The 21,037-nt window shown below is 42.1% G+C and overlaps 2 protein-coding genes and 1 long non-coding RNA gene across 6 annotated transcripts in view; all 3 read left to right on the forward strand.

The window, feature by feature from the left end:
* The first annotated feature begins 889 nt into the window (after positions 1 to 889).
* Positions 890 to 11,008, forward strand: rnf4 (ring finger protein 4). 3 transcript variants are annotated; one of them, XM_036568874.1, is made up of 9 exons: positions 890 to 953; positions 2,700 to 2,832; positions 4,152 to 4,340; positions 4,625 to 4,748; positions 6,219 to 6,295; positions 6,502 to 6,514; positions 7,304 to 7,427; positions 9,881 to 9,932; positions 10,039 to 11,008. In XM_036568874.1, the coding sequence occupies exons 4-9, from the start codon at positions 4,694 to 4,696 to the stop codon at positions 10,186 to 10,188; spliced, it is 471 nt and encodes a 156-aa protein (XP_036424767.1). In that variant the 5' UTR covers positions 890 to 953; positions 2,700 to 2,832; positions 4,152 to 4,340; positions 4,625 to 4,693; the 3' UTR covers positions 10,189 to 11,008. The 3 variants fall into 3 exon arrangements, with proteins under 3 accessions (XP_036424767.1, XP_036424766.1, XP_036424765.1); XM_036568873.1 differs by lacking the exon at positions 4,152 to 4,340 and having other exon boundaries at positions 896 to 953; XM_036568872.1 differs by lacking the exon at positions 4,152 to 4,340 and having other exon boundaries at positions 896 to 953; positions 2,703 to 2,832; positions 10,039 to 10,214.
* Positions 11,009 to 12,043: 1,035 nt separating this feature from the next.
* On the forward strand, positions 12,044 to 13,502 carry LOC118807076. The gene is made up of 2 exons (XR_005007162.1): positions 12,044 to 12,426; positions 12,533 to 13,502. It is a non-coding gene; the product is annotated as an uncharacterized LOC118807076 (long non-coding RNA).
* A 3,442-nt stretch (positions 13,503 to 16,944) lies between these two features.
* fgfrl1a (fibroblast growth factor receptor like 1a) overlaps positions 16,945 to 21,037 on the forward strand; it is a 71,444-nt gene continuing 67,351 nt past the window's right edge. For both annotated transcript variants that reach the window (XM_036568875.1, XM_036568876.1), the window contains exon 1: positions 16,945 to 17,030. In XM_036568875.1, the coding sequence (XP_036424768.1) occupies positions 16,967 to 17,030 (64 nt within the window). In that variant the 5' untranslated portion in view covers positions 16,945 to 16,966. The remainder of the gene's footprint in view (positions 17,031 to 21,037) is intronic.

The raw sequence follows: 21,037 nt of genomic DNA on the forward strand, positions 1-21,037 counted from the left end.
AATTTTGAACCTGATTTTTTGGAGAGTGGAATGACCTGATCTATTCTGGCATGTCCTCTGGTTTGCGGTTCAGGTTTAAGGGGTCTTGAGGGGACACGGCTAAGCCACTGACAAGTACATTATTAGCCCAATTACAATATAGGCCTACTGTAATTCTGCAGTCTCTGAATAGCATTCTAGTTGAGGAACAGGAGTGGCCAAAAATCACACAATGACCATACTCACCATCAACCTTATCATTTAGGCAGCTATTATTTATGCACTTGGAGCTTTTGCGAGAAGTTTGCATATAACAGTAGTGACACTGAAGTGGTGGTGGTGTGTTAGTGTGTGTTGTGCTGGTCTGAGTGGATCAGACACAGCAGTGCTGCTGGAGTTTTTGAACACCTCAGTGTCACTGCTGGACTGAGAACAGTCCACCAACCAAAAATATCCAGTCAGCAGTGTCCTGTGGGCAGCGTCCTGTGACCACTGATGAAGGACTAGAGGATGACCAACACAAACTGTGCAGCAGCAGATGAGCTATCGTCTCTGACTTTACATCTACAAGGTGGACTGACAAGGCAGGAGTGTCTAATAGAGTGGACAGTGAGTGGACACAGTGTTAAAAAACTCCAGCAGCACTGCTGTGTCTGATCCACTCAGACCAGCACAACACACACTAACACACCACCACGTCAGTGTTACTGCAGTGCCGAGAATGACCCACCACCCAAGTAATACCTGCTCTGTGAGGGTCCATGGGGGTCCTGACCGCTGAAGAACAGGGTAAAAGAGCGTAGGAACAAGGAGGTGGTCATAATGTTATGCCTGATCGGTGTAAATCCACTTATTCCTCCACAACAGTAAATGTCGCTGCTGAGTCGTTTATGCTCTCCTCTTAGTTCATGTTTTCCTTTGAAAAAGAGGCTCAGAGCTCTGGCTGGACTGACTTGGCTGGTCGAATTTCGAGAGTATGTAGACAAGCCTGTGTTATTATTTAACACTGTGGTGTTCAACGCTTTTTTCTGCCGTACTGTCTCGCTTGACCATATCGTCTGACCAACAGTATGTCAAAGGAAAAGTGGTACAAATGGTAAAAAACGGTGGAAAATAAAAAGATGCTAGGTTAGCTTGCTGGCTAGCTAGGTTAACTCCTTAGCTGAGTGCCCTGCTTTGTTCTGGATGTATTCGGCAGGCTAAGTTAGCCGAACTCGGCTTGAAAATAGCGTCTTAACGTGGTAACTACTTAGCACGACGTGTCATTAGTTCTCCGGCTGTACATTGCGGGTTAGTAGTAAGTTGAAGTCGATTATTTTCTAAATTTACCGAGGACCGAGTGTACTTAGCTGGGTTAGCTCAGCTAAGGTTACTTAACGTTGGTTAGCTCCGGGACCTGCTAGCTAAACAGCTAGCTAACGTCATTTAGTTGAGTTAGCTGGTTCCGCTATGATATCTCGCGACATGATACGAGTTATAAGTGTCATTTTTCAGCTTTGACTAATATCTACATCAGTGTGACAATACAGAAAGCTTGGCTAGCTGTTCTTTCGTTTACAGAACAGGAACCAGTCGCTAGCTGTCATTAGCTACAGGTTAGATCTGGACGTTTAGCTGTTGCGTTAGCTGGACGTTGAAGAAGTTCCTCCCTTTAGACTTCCACTTGAGTAAAAGTACAAAAGTGTGCCTTCAAATGGACTTAAGTATCGAAAGTGAAAGTACTAAAAGATTAATTATGGCTTTAATGTCCTGTTATCATTTTTGTAACAAGACTCTGCTTCTTTAACTCATTTTAGTTGTAAATACTCCAGTGTCTCTCTTGGTAAACAAATCTTTTTAATAGAATGTCATTATTTAGTCTGACGCTGATGTCCATTAACATTATCATAAGCACAAAACACTGAAGGCAATCAATTTCCATTAGGTAGAACTGAGTGGCTCTGAAATCACTTTTTTTGCAAAGATTTATTTGCAACTTAGTTACAAGTTTGTTGAATGAAAACTTTAAACTCAGGTAGTGGAGTAAAAAGTAAGATATTTGACTTTGAAATGTTGTGGAATGAAAGAGAAAAGTCGCCCAAAATGGAAATACTTCTGTAAAGTACAGATACACGAAAAAACTACTTAAGTACAGAAACGAATTACATTTACTTAGTTACTGTCCACCACTGGTGACGTCTGAGGAGTTTAATGTCTCTAAGTGCTCCCTCGCATAAAGTTATTACAGGACATGGTTATGAATGCACAGCCTGATGTCTGAAACACTGTTTTACGGTGATTTTTGGTCTTAAATGTATTCTACTTAATTTAAGACATTCATAGTGGAAGGATACAGGAAAGGTGTACTAAGGCAAGACGGTCCCCAAAGAAAGCTTTTTTTTTCTCAGATTGACAACTATTTTACTATCCGCACCATTAAAGGTAAAAATGACATGTAGGTTCACTGGTGGGTTTTGATAAAGAATAAACTGGCTATATTTCTGATGATGTAGACATTGGGACCCTTTGTTCCCATCATCACCACCACTGTAAAGATTTTATAAGAAATCTGAATTGGTACATTTGTCTACTTCACATCAAACCACTCTGAATGACTTTACTTACATCTTAAAAGCACTGAACTATCCAGAATTTTTGAAAAATGAATGGAATTACTTTAAGTCTGTGCCATGATGAATAGGGCTAGCTAAATATAAAGTCATTTCTTCTTGTGCTTCCAGCAGCTGTTGTTCGCACCCTGGGTTTGTTGGAGACGGTGAGAAGCTTGATCGGTGTGCTTGCCATCAATGTGTGCTTTCCATCCTACATGAGAGCTTCATTTTTCTAACCGCAGCACACAATATGAGTAACTTGGTGAGTAGTTTTATGCATTTATGCTCTGGAGCATAAAATGAGTGTCATTGATTTCGCATAAGAGCCCAAGTCTTTAGGCCAGAGTCCTGTACAGTTAGGTGTAACACACCTGCTAAACTGTATCATTAACACCAATAGGGTTCTTTTGCTGATCTTGAATAGTATGGAGTTTATACATGCTCACAGATCTCATAAACTGTGGAAAATCTGAATATAGTTCTCATTTTTTGAGAAATGAAGTCCTGTTCATCAAGTAATATCAATTTATAAAGGTTTTAAACCAGTGGTCAAGAGCCCTCCTCCTGGAGATCTACTTTCAAGCAGAGTTCAGTTTCAATCTGAGTCTAAAATGATGCCTCCTCCTTATCTAGCACTAATGTATCTGATGCTGCCCTCTAGTCCTGTCGGAAATATCGTATTTACGACATGAGCGCACATGAACGCCACCACAATGTAGTATTTATTAGTGGGAAACTGGGATTTTTCAGTGAGCCCTGAGTTTCCGAGTTGGGCACGTGTCAACGAAAGAGTAATCATAGCTGCTGATAAACTGGCTATATTTCAGTTACTAACCTCTTATTCTCCAGGGTATATTTTGGTTTTTCCATCTGAATTTACATGACCAAATCGGAAGGCAAATTATTCAGTAACTGCATGAAATAAATGTAAATTTTTTTTTTATTTTTAGTAAAAGCTCCCCTCAAATTAACAGAGTATTTTATGATCATGCACATAATGATTTATGCTTACAATTTACTGCTGAAAGCCAAAAATCTTAGACGCTCTGTGTATTATTTTATAAAAATAATTTTTACAGAGCAGATCACTGAAGAGACGCCATCTGTTTATAGTTTATAGCCCAGATTTGTGGAAAAATGGATCGACTTTCAGTAGAAAAAAAAATTGTGAGTTCAGCTTCTTTTATTATAAGGGTTTAGAATTACATCACCCATCTATTTGACTGGAAAGAAGACAGTTACAGCTCTCATACGACCCCCACCTTTCTGAATGTAGCTTATAAAATATGAAAGTTATGAAGAATATGACGAAGTGCGTTTTGGAACCACCGGTGGTCTCAAGGAGTTGAGGCGGTTAATCAGCCACATCCTTCACACTGCAGGCTGAAACCATCCACACATAGAAGTACAGATATAAGCACATGTTATGTGATAATCTAACTGCATAAAAACATTACTCTTCTCGTCAGCCTCTGTTCTTCACTCTGTTGCAGTAACACAAAATACACAGACTCTTTTTAATGACAGAAAAACAAAAGTAAACCAAAAATATTATCTCCAGTATATCTGTCTCATTTCCAGCCAAAACCACATGAACACAAATCAAGTCATACTTACGAGCTCCGAAGTCGTAAGTAGGAACATCCGAGGTGGACGTGAAGGCAGCATGATTCAGCCAATCAAGATCGACTGAAGTTGTTAATTACGTGGAGCAGGTGTGGCGGATTGGTTGGGATTACACCCTGCTGGAGGGCAGATCTGTAGGACCAGGTTTGGTGACCACTGTTCTAAACTTTAGAACTGAAAAATAATAATAATAATAATAAAAAACAGTCTGTAGATGTTTTCTTATGCTCTGTTCTCCCTAAAGCATATTGTCCTTTTTCGTGGTACACTTAATCACCAGCAGTGAACCAGGAGTGGTGGGTTCAGGAAAAACACAAGAAGGTGCAGTGAGATACTTGAGGACCAGCACCGGGAAATGCTACTCTCTCTCTCTCTCAGCTCACTTGAAATAAGACTAATGTTGTTTTTTTTATGGATCCTTTTCGTAGACGCAGAGGAAAAGACGGTCCAGTTCCACTTCGTGTTCCCGACGCAATAACAAAAGGACTAGGACTCAGATGTCTCAGACGATCATGGAAACCATTGATGTGATAGAAAGCGACAGACTAAGCAGTGAGTGGGTCTTGACCAGTTATGTTAAATCAACGTATGGCCGCTTTTCCACTATCGAGCTGAACGGTTCTCAGACTCTGGTTTCCATCTATTGTACTGCTAAATCAGAACCAGGAAATACTCAAGAAAACTACAAACGAATGGCTAACTGGTAACAGGCTAGGAGCAACATACATGCCACCCACCACAAACACGTTTGGTTCCGTCTGTCACTCCAGCTCCAGTCTCTCTCAGCTTTGTTCTCATCTTGTTTATCCTTTAAATAGGTGTTATTTGAGCACCTGCTAATGAAACGGCCTGTATTGCGGTGGGTATGACCCGTAGCCAGATAACTACATTAGCATCGCCTGGCAGGGTACAAATCAAAGCACCACAGAGCAATTCTGTTTATCTTTCTGCCACGTCAACACCAGTCATTCAAATTTGTGCTCTCAGATATGAGTCTTTATCCTCTAAACGGGTGTTTTTAAGCATCGGTTCCCTATAACCGAGCCCGTACTGCAGTGGGAGGAACCTTGCACGCGCGTTAGCTTAGCCTAGCAGGCTACAGCTTAAAACACTAACAGAACAGGTCTAATTTCAGCTTTCTGTCTCTCCAACACCGATCAGTCGACTTTGCTCTCGCTATTATAAGTTTTTATCATCTATACTTGTGATAGCAGAGCAGTTAGTCGAATCAAACCTGCACTGTGGTGTTCGGATCTCTTTAGCTAAGTTAGCTAAGAGAGAAAAGCTGGCTAGCATTAGTTTAGCTAAGAGGCTCCAGCTTCACCAGAGAAGAGGTTCATTTCAGCTTTCTGTCCCTCTAACATCAGCCACTCGACTTGGCTTCCTCAGATTTGAGTCATTCATCTAAATGTGTGTCAGTAAAGTTTTTGTTAGTCAGAATCAAATCTGTTCTGTGGTGAACAGCGCTGGCAGCATGTTAGCTAAGCTAACGCTAACCCTCTTCTCTCTTAGCTGGTTAGGCGGCGCATTTAACATTTAGAAATTGGTTTTAGATTGAAGCTTTGATGTTTATTGAATGATGAATTTAAAATCGTACAATGCTTTTATTTATTTGATCAAACTGAACTTATTTGAATGCTTTCGGGGTTGAAATAGCACAGAAGGATATTGTGGCTCAATACCAATATAAACGTAGAACCAATCAGCGAACAGCTGTGTCGTTCCATCATCCCACCAAACGGTTCTGTGGCCCCGTGTACGGTTAGCTAAATGTGCCAAACACTGTTTTAAGCGTTCCGCATCAAACTGTGTCCATGTGGAAATGCCACTGGAACAGTTACCCTCTGTACTCAGAACCGTTCTGCCCTGAAGTGGAAAAGAGGCCTATGAGTTCCCTGACATTTCAAATTTCATACTCACAAACTTCAGAGAGAAGAGCAAAATAAAGCATTAGGCATTTTGTCAATGTTCACTTTCCTTTTCCCTGTCGTTTTTTGCCTTTTCTGTCTTTCTTTTATGAAGGTGAAGAGGTAGTAGACTTAACCTGTGAAGGATCAGAGCCAGCTGTGGTTGACCTCACCAATAATGACTCTGTTGTGGTTAGTTCTTACTGTTTTTTTTAATCTCTACCAATTGAAAATAATTATGCTGACAGTTATTTTCTCTGACAAGAGAAGCCCCCTTTTCCTTCAGCACCCTTGGTTGTGTTGTACTTGATATTTTGGAAATTGTTTCATGTGTTTTACCCCCTTCTTTCTTTCTTATTTCCGGGCTAATTAATGTCTCATCGCTTTGTGGAAATCAGCTTGTGGAGGAAGGTAATTAATCACCTTGTCACTGTTTTAATGGCACGATATGTAGGACTTTTGTCACTCGCTGCTTTTTACCCTTTGCTAGTATAGGAAAAAGCCAGCATTAAACGGTAGTAGATGTCCAGTTGCTTTTAACATCAAAACCACCTCCTTGTTGCTACACTTACTGTCCATTTTATCAGCTCCACTGACCATATAGGTGCACTTTGTAGTTCTGCAATTACAGACTGTAGTCCATCTGTTTCTCTGTATACTTTGTTAGCCCCCTTTTACCCCCCTAAAGAGCAGGTATTATTTGGGACACTGAGGTGGTGGTGGTGTGTAAGTGTTTGTTGTGCTGGTGCAAGTGGATCAGACACAGCAGTGCTGCTTGAGATTTTAACACTCACTATCTACTCTGACACTGCTACCTTGTCAGTCCACCTTGTAGATGTAAGTCAGAGATGGTAGCTCATCTGCTGCACAGTTTGTTAGTCATTCTCCAGTCCTTCATCAGTGGTCAGAGGACGCTGCCCACAGGGTGACGGGGGGGCTAACAAAGTATGCAGAGAAACAGATGGACTACAGTCTGTAACTGTAGAACTACAAAGTGCTGGATTGTAAGTGAAGCTATTAAAATGGACAATGGGCCTCATTCACTAACTGTTCTTAAGAAAACACTTAGGAAGATATCAGTGAATGAGGCCCAATGAGTATAGAAAAGGAGGTGGTTTTAATGTGATGGTTGATCTGTATGTGCGTGTTTTTCCCATCTTTTGTAGAAATATTTAAAAGCTCTTTCATTGTTTTTCCTAGGTACACAGAGCAGACGTGCACAGGGCACAGAGAGTTACGTTTTGAGCAGTGATGAGGAGGAAGAGCCGAGTCTAAGTCTCAGTCCTGCTTTACTGTCGTCGCTACGTGCTAGTAGCAGAGCCAGGTAAACCTCTTGCGATATCGGGATGAAGTTACAAAGGTGTCTTCTGCTTCAGAATCACCTCTAATGCCTCAATAACATGATTTAGTAATAGATGTTTCTCCTCCTATGTACAGTGTCTGCCCAAAAGTTTGTAGACACTTGCTCGTCCAGCATTTCTTCTGAAATTAACGATAATAATGGCGAGTTTGTCCCCTTTTTGCTACGATAATGACTACTTGGGAGGCTTTGCACTAGCTGTTTGAACAGGGCTGTGAAGAGCATTACTAAAGTCAGGTACTGATGTTGGATGATCAGTTCTGGAACACCACTTCAGCTTCTCACAAAGCCGTTAAGTGGAGCTTCATGGAGAGTCTACAAGCTCTAGTCGAACCCCTGTGTCAGTAGTTCAGTGTGTCCCAATTCAGGGGCCGGATCCTATGAAGGCGTGTCCTTCGAAGGCTGCTTAGCCCGCGAAGGCTGAACCGAAATGAGACGGTCTGCTCTACAACATTAGATTTTCTGCTTGCGTCACAGCACTGCTGTTCCCACCCTCACTGTTGCGCCACAAAACACCGTTCTTGTCAAGTTCTTTAAAGATGGAGCTAGAAATTTGATTTTAATTGTTTATTTTTTTCATTTATTAGAGCTGGATATGCTTTACCGCCGGCTACTGATGAGATTTTTTTTTTTTTTTAACGTGTCATTAGCCATTCCCCTCAGTTTAAACCATGTTCTCGAATCCTCACCGGTACACAGTGAACCTCAGGATATGTTGGCTGGCGAAGGATGCACCTGTTGTTCCTTCGTTGCCATGGAAACGGACACATTTCTCTGCCGCATATGAAGCAGCCTTCAAAATGGGACAGTCTAGTCGCGCCACTGTGACGCAATCGGCCTTCAAACGCAGCCTCTGAAGGAGGCAGCCCCTGAACTGAGACACACGGACTGTGTTCACTGATAAGAGGTGTCTACCAACTTTGGGACACACAGCATAGCTTCTTGCCTTAACACTCATTGTAGTGGAGTTTGAGTATGCTGCATATAATTAGAGAAATCTAATTTAACTGATTGTCCAGTTACCCCATGCAGTCGAGAGTCCAAGTCTAGATTTTGCTTCGTACCCTTAGAACTGGAGTTGCTAAGCTAATGTTGCTAACAAACAGTTGAAGTCAATAGTCTCCCAAACTGTTTGCCTGAATAAATGCCCAAAACTTTGCTCGACCTGCTCAAACTGTGTCCCTGTCTTAATACAGGTCACAGAGACAAGTTGATGTAGTTTAGGACACAGTATGCCTCACTATGAACTATGGCAAAGGACATTTTAATGAAAGCCATCTTCATCCTTGTCTTCCTAAAGCTACATAAACCGATCAGGCATAACTTTATGACCACCTCCTTGTTTCTACGCTCATTGTCCATTTTATCAGCTCCACTTACTATATAGGTGCACTTTGTAGTTCTACAGTTACAGACTGTAGTCCATCTGTTTCTCTGCATGTTAGCCCCCTTTTACCCTGTTCTTCAGTGGTCAGGACCCCCATGGACCCTCACAGAGCAGGTAGTATTTTGGGGATCATCTCAGCACTGCGTGCACTGTACGTGTGTGTTGTGCTGGCACGAATGGATCAGACACAGCAGTGCTGCTGGAGTTTTTAAACACGTGTCCACTCACTGTCCACTCTATTAGACACTCCTATCTTGTCAGTCCACCTTGTAGATGTAAAGTCAGAGACGATAGCTCATCTGCTGCTGCACAGTTTGTGTTGGTCATCCTCTAGTCCCTCATCAGTGGTCACAGGACGCTGCCCACAGGACGCTGTTGGCTGGATATTTTTGGTTGGTGGACTATTCTCAGTCCAGCAGTGACACGGAGGTGTTTAAAAACTCCAGCAGCACTGCTGTGTCTGATCCACTCAGACCAGCGCAACACACACTAACACCACCACCACCACGTCAGTGTTACTGCAGTGCTGAGAATGACCCACCACCCAAATAGTACCTGCTCTGTGAGGGTCCATGGGGGTCCTGACCACTGAAGAACAGGGTAAAAGGGGGCTAACATGCAGAGAAACAGATGGACTACAGTCTGTAACTGTAGAACTACAAAGTGCACCTATATAGTAAGTGGAGCTGATAAAATGGACAATGAGCGTAGAAACAAGGAGGTGGTCATGTCATGCCTGATCGGTGTATATCATGAGAGGTTTTTATAAGTAAGTAAGCCCAACAAAAAATGGAGAAAAAATAACAATGCTTACTTTGAATTAATTTCTTTGAGGTATCGTCTGTAAATTGGACTTCGTACAGCTGTAGTTTCACAACACACCTCTGCACTCCAGCCTCCCACAGTTTGCATCCCACACTTGCATTGTTTTTCTTTTTTTGCCATTGCTTTTGTATTGTTCAGTTGACTCATGGTCAAAATGAAACCAGAACCCATGCCATGTCAATGATTGGTGTGCTGTCATTTACAGGTCTACACCAGGAGCTGTTAGCTGCCCTGTGTGCATGGATGCTTATGCAGAGGTAAAACTTATATATACTGCCTATGTGAGCTATATATTGTGTGAAGCTGCATTAGCCATATACAATGGTTGTCTATGCGCTGAACTCTTCACCAATCTTCCCATAGATCATCGAGAGTGGCCGACTCATGGTGTCCACCAAATGTGGCCACCTCTTCTGCAGTCAGTGCATCCGCGACTCCCTGGCCCGAGCTCACTCGTGTCCCACCTGCAGAAAGAAACTCACTCACAGGCAATATCACCCTATTTACATCTGACATGTCGAGGGAAGATGTACTTTAACTGACCTATGTGATCTGACCAGCGCACTTTCAGAACCCGTTTGTATGTCTCTGCCAAACTGCTTATTTAAAGGCTCTTGTGAAGCATCACCTGGACCTTGTAGTTTCATTGACTGTATTAGTGGTTTAATAGCTCAATGCCAACAAAAAAAAAATCCACCTTTTCAAGAAGAATAAGACTCCAGGAGCAAAAGGAGGCCATGTCCTTGCTGAAGGATTGTTTTTCACACAGTCCATATTTAAGCTGCACTTACATTTAGGCATTTGGTTATTCTGTTTAGAAATGGGTTCCTAATACGCTATCAAGAATTTTCTTCAGGAATCAAGAGACTATACTGAATTAGTTTTGGGAGGAAAGCAGGATACTGCTGAGTCTGCCCATGTCAGTTTACTACTCATGTCTAGCTGTCACATTTAGGGCTGGTTTTCCAGACATGGATTAGCCATGGTCTCGGGCTCAGATGCAGTGTCAGTGGTGAATCATTATTGAAAATTCTGGCTTAGGCTTAATCTGAGTCTGGGAAACTGGCCCAAAAGGGTTTAAAATTGGCCATAGATTGTGTGGTTTGGGGCTACATTCCTTTTTAGCTGTCTGAAAAAAACAATTGTGAGCTTTGTTATCCGCTTTTGTAATTGCAAAATGTAATAAATGCGGGTGCAGTTTGGTTTGTTCTTCCCTTTATCCATTAATTGTAAATATGTGTATGTATTTAATGTACAAAGGTTGAGTAAGTTAAGGTCTGTTCCAGTATAATGGTAAACTGAGCTTGTTTCAATAAAATTATGCTATGCTTAGTTGTTGTTGTTGATTAATTGTTGTGGAAAGCCATACAGGATCCTATCAAAGAAAAAGAAAGGCCAAATTAATTTGGAAGGCAGTCTAGTATTCTTGTAGCATTCATAAAACAGTTTTATAATTATTCTCTTGATAATTTGAAAGCAAAATATTGAATGCTGTCCAGCCCCTTTTAGGAAAATATGAAGTAAAAGAAATGTCAGGGTACCTATAGGGTGCTACAATGAATATACTGTGGTTAGTAAACACTGATCAGACATAACATTCTGACCACCTCCTTGTTTCTATACTCATTGTCCATTTTATCAGCTCCACTTACTATATAGGTGCACTTTGTAGTTCTACAGTTACAGACTGTAGTCCATCTGTTTCTCTGCATGTTAGCCCCCTTTTACCCTGTTCTTCAGTGGTCAGGACCCCCATGGACCCTCACAGAGCAGGTAGTATTTGGGTGGTGGATCATTCTCAGCACTGCAGTAACACTGACGTGTGTGTTGTGCTGGCACGAATGGATCAGACACAGCAGTGCTGCTGGAGTTTTTAAACACCCTCCACTCACTGTCCACTCTATTAGACACTCCTATCTTGTCAGTCCACCTTGTAGATGTAAAGTCAGAGACGATAGCTCATCTGCTGCTGCACAGTTTGTGTTGGTCATCCTCTAGTCCCTCATCAGTGGTCACAGGACGCTGCCCACAGGACGCTGTTGGCTGGATATTTTTGGTTGGTGGACTATTCTCAGTCCAGCAGTGACACGGAGGTGTTTAAAAACTCCAGCAGCACTGCTGTGTCTGATCCACTCAGACCAGCGCAACACACACTAACACCACCACCACCACGTCAGTGTTACTGCAGTGCTGAGAATGACCCACCACCCAAATAGTACCTGCTCTGTGAGGGTCCATGGGGGTCCTGACCACTGAAGAACAGGGTAAAAGGGGGCTAACAAAGTATGCAGAGAAACAGATGGACTACAGTCTGTAACTGTAGAACTACAAAGTGCACCTATATAGTAAGTGGAGCTGATAAAATGGACAATGAGCGTAGAAACAAGGAGGTGGTCATGTCATGCCTGATCGGTGTATATCATGAGAGGTTTTTATAAGTAAGTAAGCCCAACAAAAAATGGAGAAAAAATAACAATGCTTACTTTGAATTAATTTCTTTGAGGTATCGTCTGTAAATTGGACTTCGTACAGCTGTAGTTTCACAACACACCTCTGCACTCCAGCCTCCCACAGTTTGCATCCCACACTTGCATTGTTTTTCTTTTTTTGCCATTGCTTTTGTATTGTTCAGTTGACTCATGGTCAAAATGAAACCAGAACCCATGCCATGTCAATGATTGGTGTGCTGTCATTTCCAGGTCTACACCAGGAGCTGTTAGCTGCCCTGTGTGCATGGATGCTTATGCAGAGGTAAAACTTATATATACTGCCTATGTGAGCTATATATTGTGTGAAGCTGCATTAGCCATATACAATGGTTGTCTATGCGCTGAACTCTTCACCAATCTTCCCATAGATCATCGAGAGTGGCCGACTCATGGTGTCCACCAAATGTGGCCACCTCTTCTGCAGTCAGTGCATCCGCGACTCCCTGGCCCGAGCTCACTCGTGTCCCACCTGCAGAAAGAAACTCACTCACAGGCAATATCACCCTATTTACATCTGACATGTCGAGGGAAGATGTACTTTAACTGACCTATGTGATCTGACCAGCGCACTTTCAGAACCCGTTTGTATGTCTCTGCCAAACTGCTTATTTAAAGGCTCTTGTGAAGCATCACCTGGACCTTGTAGTTTCATTGACTGTATTAGTGGTTTAATAGCTCAATGCCAACAAAAAAAAAATCCACCTTTTCAAGAAGAATAAGACTCCAGGAGCAAAAGGAGGCCATGTCCTTGCTGAAGGATTGTTTTTCACACAGTCCATATTTAAGCTGCACTTACATTTAGGCATTTGGTTATTCTGTTTAGAAATGGGTTCCTAATACGCTATCAAGAATTTTCTTCAGGAATCAAGAGACTATACTGAATTAGTTTTGGGAGGAAAGCAGGATACTGCTGAGTCTGCCCATGTCAGTTTACTACTCATGTCTAGCTGTCACATTTAGGGCTGGTTTTCCAGACATGGATTAGCCATGGTCTCGGGCTCAGATGCAGTGTCAGTGGTGAATCACTATTGAAAATTCTTGCTTAGGCTTAATCTAAGTCTGGGAAACTGGCCCAAAAGGGTTTAAAATTGGCCATAGATTGTGTGGTTTGGGGCTACATTCCTTTTTAGCTGTCTGAAAAAAACAATTGTGAGCTTTGTTATCCGCTTTTGTAATTGCAAAATGTAATAAATGCGGGTGCAGTTTGGTTTGTTCTTCCCTTTATCCATTAATTGTAAATATGTGTATGTATTTAATGTACAAAGGTTGAGTAAGTTAAGGTCTGTTCCAGTATAATGGTAAACTGAGCTTGTTTCAATAAAATTATGCTATGCTTAGTTGTTGTTGTTGATTAATTGTTGTGGAAAGCCATACAGGATCCTATCAAAGAAAAAGAAAGGCCAAATTAATTTGGAAGGCAGTCTAGTATTCTTGTAGCATTCATAAAACAGTTTTATAATTATTCTTTTGATAATTTGAAAGCAAAATATTGAATGCTATCCAGCCCCTTTTAGGAAAATATGAAGTAAAAGAAATGTCAGGGTACCTATAGGGTGCTACAATGAATATACTGTGGTTAGTAAACACTGATCAGACATAACATTCTGACCACCTCCTTGTTTCTATACTCATTGTCCATTTTATCAGCTCCACTTACTATATAGGTGCACTTTGTAATTCTACAGTTACAGACTGTAGTCCATCTGTTTCTCTGCATACTTTGTTAGCCCCCTTTTACCCTGTTCTTCAGTGGTCAGGACCCCCATGGACCCTCACAGAGCAGGTATTGTTTGGGTGGTGGGTCATTCTCAGCACTGCAGTAAGACTGACGTGGTGGTGGTGTGTTAGTGTGTGTTGTGCTGGTCTGAGTGGATCAGACACAGCAGTGCTGCTGGAGTTTTTAAACACCTCAGTGTCACTGCTGGACTGAGAATAGTCCACCAACCAAAAATATCCAGCCAACAGCGTCCTTTGGGCAGCGTCCTGTGACCACTGATGAAGGACTAGAGGATGACCAACACAAACTGTGCAGCAGCAGATGAGCTATCGTCTCTGACTTTACATCTACAAGGTGGACTGACAAGGTAGGAGTGTCTAATAGAGTGGACAGTGAGTGGACACAGTGTTTTAAAACTCCAGCAGCACTGCTGTGTCTGATCCACTCAGACCAGCACAACACACACTAACACACCACCACCACGTCAGTCTTACTGCAGTGCCGAGAATGACCCACCACCCAAGTAATACCTGCTCTGTGACGGTCCATGGGGGTCCTGACCACTGAAGAACAGGGTAAAAGGGGGCTAACAAAGTATGCAGAGAAACAGATGGACTACAGTCTGTAACTGTAGAATTACAAAGTGCACCTATATAGTAAGTGGAGCTGATAAAATGGACAATGAGCGTAGAAACAAGGAGGTGGTCATAATGTTATGGCTGATCGGTGTAAATTCAAGCATGTTATGGATGTTTGTGTCGTTATTTAGGAGAACCGCTAGATGGCAGTATGTGTAAAAATAAGCACTGAGAAGTTGAGTCTTCAGTCATTGGTTGTCATGAGCGGAGCTGAACATGCTTCATCTTTTTTAGTGGATTTACTCAAATATCTTCTCGTTTTATGTAACTTTATCTAACTTTGAAGTACAGAGTTTAAAAAAGCAATGCATGTTTATTCAGACCGAATGTTTACATTAATGCTCTGCAGTTTAAGGGGAATTACAGCGACTTCTCAAAATTTCATTTAAATGTTGAGATATAAACGAAGTCATTCAGAGTGGTTTAATGTGAAACGGTTCATTGAGGAGATGCGCACTCGAATGTCTTTACAGTGGTGATGGGAACCAGACGTCGCAATGTTTATGATATACATACAGCCGCTTTATGGACTATCGAAATGGCCAGTGACCAGCATGCGTGACTTCTGAGTTATATATATAATGTGTGTGTGTGTGTGTGTGTGTGTGTGTATATATATATATATATATATATATCCTGAGGACCTCTCTGCCTTGAATGGATCCAGAAAACACAATGGCCTGTAAGCAATGTCTTTGTCTTTTTAAAGCAATGTACCTTCCTGTAAGGGGAGCTATTAGAGGCATTCGATTCAGACGTCTGGTTCCCATCACCACCACTGTGAACGATTCTTACCAGTTTCTCACATCAAAGCACTGTGAATTACTTTGTTTACATCGAAACCGTTTAATTAAGTAGAATAACTACTATAAAACAAATGGACGGTGTTCCCCTTTAATGTAACTGTGTAAAATTCTACAGAATATTAATTTGATTTTAATTAAAATGAATGTATGACCTCAGTGCTCATTCTGTGTACGTAGAATGGATGTTTTCTACATGTGAAGTAATAAAATGCACCCAGTTCTGATCATTTTTGGTGGGTAATGAGGAAGATAACCTGCAAATATTATTTTGTGTTAATGAACATCGACTTTTTGGACAATATTGCTTTATTTATTTACTTACTTACTTGACAAAGCATTTATGGCTCACTCAGCAGCTGTGCTTCACTGCTTCAGCCCAACAACCAAAACATCTGGCTTCATACATCGTCCTACTATTTCTAGCTGCCGCTGGTCATTTCCACGCACAAAGAAATGTGTATTATATGCAATACAGTGTATATACAGTGGACGCAATGCGGGCCGCAGCAGCGCGTATTTATGGCTGTTCTTATTGGCGATGCATCTGGATATCAACACAGTCTACTACTGAGGGGAACGCGTTTGTAAGAAAGCTGCGCTCTGATTGGTCAGAAGTTGGCCGAGGGGCGGGGCTGGTGTAGCGGAGTGTGCGGCGCTGCTGTTCGGCTAAATCCCGAGCTAACGGCGCGGCGCGGTGCGGGCGGCGAGTTTGAACAAACACCGCTAATTTCTACAGTCCTCCAGGTTGGGCGGAGTGCAGGCGCGATACCGAAGCTCTTACGAAGCCGTCCGAGGGAGGAATATCGACGAGTATTGCGCTGCGAGTGAACTGCGGGAGTCCGCAGGCTGCGGTCCGGTCCGGGGTGGACTGTCATCCACAGACTGGTTCATTTACTGTACCTCGATAACGTCCTCCGGAGAGCGAGCTGCACTGGGGGAAAGGGGCTGTTTACCACTCGACTAACACTGAAGGAGACCGTCCCGGTTCGTGTTGTGTGGATTATTATTATCATTTTTAGTCATTGGTCGGATTCCGGAGGCTGCTGTCAGTGTAAATAGGCTGAAGTTCACTCGTCTGGGGCTTTGGAGGATGTAAGCATGGTCGTTCTGTCAGTGGAGAAGAAATTCAGGATTTTTCTCAACTGTTGGTAAGTTAAGCCTGTGCTTTGTGGTCTTCTGCACAGTATTATTTCAGTATGATTTCACTTTATTGCTTTTATTTATTTAGAATAAGGAGCAATAATGAAGTTATACAGTGTTATACGGGCATATTTAGTGTATACAGGTAGACCAAATATGCTTATTAGGCTGTTTTTGTTGACTGAAAGGAAGAACCCCTTCCAGGCTGCTGAAACAGTGGAGAAACTGTTTTCATCCTCTCAGATGTTCAATATGTTGAATGATTAACAGCTTGTTTTATTGTTACTGGTTACAAGACTGTAATTTTGTTACAGATTTCCTCAGTGCCTTGACCTTCCTCCAAGGGAAAAGTGTGTTAGAAATTATGAAATTGAGCTATAACTGGTCTTATGTTTACCCTCTATTAACAAGAGTTCAAGCTTTCTTTACTTACCGAGGACTTGTTTCTGGTTTCCCCTACAGATTCGAGCAGCAGAGGCCTTTTCTGTATTTTAAAGAATCATGGAACTTATATGGATTGTTTTTGTCCTTTTTGACATCATTTTCGTGACGGACTGTGCTCGGGGTGAGTAGAAGAGCTGTTTTTGTGTTAAGTGTCTGGGCTAATAAATGGTGAATAGAGTAGCTGGAGACAAAACAGGCCAAGGCGTCGCTGCCAAAATCTATTACACAACATATCGTAACTTAACACACAGTCTTTTTTAAAATTCATAAAACATGACTGCATTTAATTTAACCCTTTGGCCAAATTTTAGCACATGTCTGTCTGCATAGTGGGACTTTCAACCTCAGATCTCAATGCTTATTGTGCGGCTTTTCAGGTGGAGTTGTTGTAGGACGACTTGGGTCAAATTAGTTCGGATTACCACAATGCAATGAGAATTTCTTCAAATTCACTTCACATAAATGTCATTGTTGTGTGCCTGTGGACAGAAAATAGGCCAGGACTCAAACGTGAGCAGTTAGTTTTGCATTGAAGTGAATACCTGCAGCGTTTTGTGCAATGTTTAGTCTGTTTTTTAAGTCTGAAATTGCCTCATTTTAGCAACATATAAGTCACTTTTCTGTTACCAACCACTTAAATTGGTTCTGGGGGCTTGAAAAGGACCCTTAGACCTCAAAGGATAAACATATACAGCAGAGAGACGTTTTGTTTCCCGAGTCTCCTTCATCCCAGCCAGTGTGCTGCATTTGAAATTCAACCGGCCCACAACCCTTGAACCTTTCTCTTGAGTTCAGGACCAGGTTTGGAGCGTGAGACCTCTAAAAGCCTGTCCTCTGGCTTTGTTTCGCTGAATGCGATCCTCTCGCATTAGCCGCTCTCCGGCCTTCCTCTTTCTCGGCCCCCCGAAATGAGCCGCTGTTTTCCATTGAATGCAGCGGCTGAATGCAGGCCCAGGCCGCTGATGGGGGAGCAGATAGCACAGCTCACTGACTCCACTCCATCAGGGCTGCAGGTGAAGCGTGAGCTAGTGGAGTCTCCCTTTTGCCCTTAGCATACGCCTCAGACTCAACAGCCTGTCGCCGAGACTAGCAGAGGAAGGATGGTTGGTGGGTGGGAGGGTGGAGGGGTTGGTTTTGGGGAGGGGAGGTGGGGGAGGGAGTCACAGGAAAGGGCGGAAGAGAAGAGAGCGGCATCCGAGCAGAAGATTGCATCTGCCAGGGGGGCCCCGGAACAATGTGGCATTCACGGTCACATAGCCGCGGCCTTCACCGAGACGCTTAGCCTAAAGTAAACAAAAATGCCGCAAGCAATGCGATTAGATTAAGCAATTATGTTTGTTTGCGGCCATGCGGGGCTGCAGGTTTCCAGGCTTGTAAATCAGTGGCGGCGACTTGCTGCCTCGATTGTATCAGGACACGTACCCGTGGGCCAGTTTGATATGTTACACTTGATAGGGAGAAAGAAAAAAAAAGGGGGGAAACGAGACAAAAGTCTGTCTGTTTATCACTCCAAAGCCTGGCCAAATGGCGGTCATGTTACCCTGGGAATCAGATATTAAGAGAGCGCAGTCTCTTGCGTTCCGGAGTCGAGAGATTCAGCGAGCGAGTAGCTTGGCTCCCCTTCGCCCTTTCATTGGATGCTGCAGTTTCATAATGGACCTTGTTGCTTGGTAGCACCAATGTTGTCAGCTGTTTACTTGCATTTGTCAAAGTCTCAAACAAGGGATCTTAGAAGGAGATATTTATGGATCCACTGCTGTCTCCCTAAAAAGGCTACGACTCTGATTAAGCATGACTGTTTGAAGATAAGCTGAACTTAGAAGATCGTGGAGTAAAAAAGGTGCCACAACAGGTTCTTTTAGTGAAGCCGTAGAACAGTGGGTGTCCAAAGTCCGGCCCCAGGGCCAAATGCAGCCCACAGACAGATTTTAACCTGCCCCTGTTTCTGAAAACTGACGATTTAGGTGAGATGGATAATGTCTGATCACAGCAAATTCAGTAGTTCAGTAAATATTAACCCTTTAAGGTTGAACAAAAACACGGCTACACTGTGTTTATTTGATATGTGAAGAACATTAACTGACAAAGCCAAAAATGTATAGTTTTTTGTTTAGTTTGTCTCACCAATTATATTTTTCAACAAGTAAACATGTGAATAGGAATATGATTAATACATTAGACATGTTGTATTAATTTGTTACTTTTAGACGATTTAATTATTTGTTACAAGCGCTTCTTGATCCTAACTGTTCTCACTGAACAATCCAACAATAAAAGAAGCCTCATGCATCTTTTATGCAGTGATAGGAAACACGGCAGCTCACAGAAAGCTCAGATTCTATGCGCTGATATTTTGAAAACTTAATATTTTGAATCACTTTGTCAATAACATGTTGGCCCTCAGGACTTTTAACACAGTACAATCTGGCCCTCTTTGAAAAAGGTTTGGACACCCCCGCCATAGAAGAAGCACTTTCGGTTCCCTAAAGAACTACGCTTAAGAAGGAGATGTGTGAAAGGGACGGACCTTTAAAAGGTTTAAAGAACCTTCGCATGCACTCTTAAAAGTGAAAGGGGTTCTCCAAGGGTTGTTTAGTAAAGCCATTGTTTATATTCAGTGGTTCTTTTAGTCACAGAACCATGACAACACAAAGATTTGAAGGTTTAAATGGTTCTTCTCCACGATAGACAACCTGTGCTTTCAAGAAACCTTTAAGAAAGTCTTATTGGTTGCACTAAAAATGGTTCTGTTATTGTTACAAGTCGCAGAACCTTTCTTTGGTACTACATAGACTCTTTTGAAATTACTAAGAGTGTGATCTAAAGGTTCTATATCAATTTAAGTACTCTTCCCAGAACCATTATCGTGTGCAGGTTCTTCAAACTTCAGAAAGGCTCTTTATGCTCATACATTTCTCATTTACATAAATAGTTCTCCAAAGAATCATCCATTGAATTTTTTTTCCTCTTTTTAAGGAACCAAAAGTGGTTCTTCTATAGCATTATGCACCACAGTGTCACATTAATGAGTTACAAAGTTACAAAGAGTATGTTTTATGTAAATACAATTAGGAGAACTTTCTAAGAATTACTGATGTAAATATGCTGATGTAAGCCATTGCTTGGAAGAAGACATTAAAATTAGTCACTACTGTATATGCATGATGTTTTGTGTGTATTACATTATCCATCACTTACTGTACTTGCACCTGAACTGGCCAGCAGTTAATCAGAAAATTCCTCCATCACGTCTGTAGCAGTTTTGGCTTAAATCATTCACCAGACTTGGCAGCCCGGCGAGTCGGGACTGCAAATAGCCATCATCAGCCCAAATAGGTGACTTTATTGCAAAGTGCTGTACTGAGGATTGATTGAGTCGTTACTCTTCGGTCTCCGCTACATAGGGACTGCAGATGACTAATATTTTCCGTTTGCTTGCGGAAGTGTGGTTAGCATGCGGCTGCCAGAGAGGCACACGGAATCGTTCGGCTTACGCAACGCTTCCGGGCCTGAGCATCTTCAAGCGGACGATTTAGAGTCTGACTCCATCCACTGGCCGTTCCAGCTCGTGTGATTGCCGTGTTTTCCTGTGTGCTGTGTTTATGAAAAGCCAAGTAAGTCACTTCTGGCCCTGTAGCCAAAGTTTAACAGTCCCACATGGAATTTGAGCAATTTGTTCACATAATAATAAACTGAGTGTGTTTTTTTTAAGAAGCAAAGTTTGCAGAGCATGAATGGATGTCATTGTTTGTAAGATGCTGAAAAAATGTGCTGGGAAAAAAGAGCGCTCTAAGCATATACATGGACAGAGATTTGGGACAGTATTGGTTATTTATTCACAATAACTTCAGCTTTAGAAAGTTTAATTGACTTCAGAAAGTTTCATGTAAAACAATTTGTGCCAGTTGTTCACTGTTAAAATCGATGTTCAGTGGGATTTCAAAAAAGAGCGATTGTTGTAAATAAGATGAGTGAAGAATCGTTTTGAAGTTAAAAGGACCTTGAAAAAAGATGATTCTTCAAGGGTTCTTTGGTAAAGGCAATGGTTCTGTCTAAAACCATGAGGTCTGTGTAGAACCACTTCGTCCTTAATGGTTCTTTGGTGAAATGGTTCTTCTGATTGTTGGA

This window comes from Colossoma macropomum, unplaced genomic scaffold (assembly GCF_904425465.1).
Source record: "Colossoma macropomum unplaced genomic scaffold, Colossoma_macropomum, whole genome shotgun sequence".
In the NCBI taxonomy this organism is placed as follows: Eukaryota; Metazoa; Chordata; class Actinopteri; order Characiformes; family Serrasalmidae; genus Colossoma; species Colossoma macropomum.

Excerpts from the sequence above, each read along its gene's own strand:
- rnf4 (XM_036568873.1), top strand. Across the intron at positions 4,749-6,218 it reads AGAAAGCGACAGACTAAGCA|GTGAAGAGGTAGTAGACTTA; the intron begins GTGAGTGGGTCT and ends TCTTTTATGAAG. Across the intron at positions 7,428-9,880 it reads CGTGCTAGTAGCAGAGCCAG|GTCTACACCAGGAGCTGTTA; the intron begins GTAAACCTCTTG and ends TGTCATTTACAG.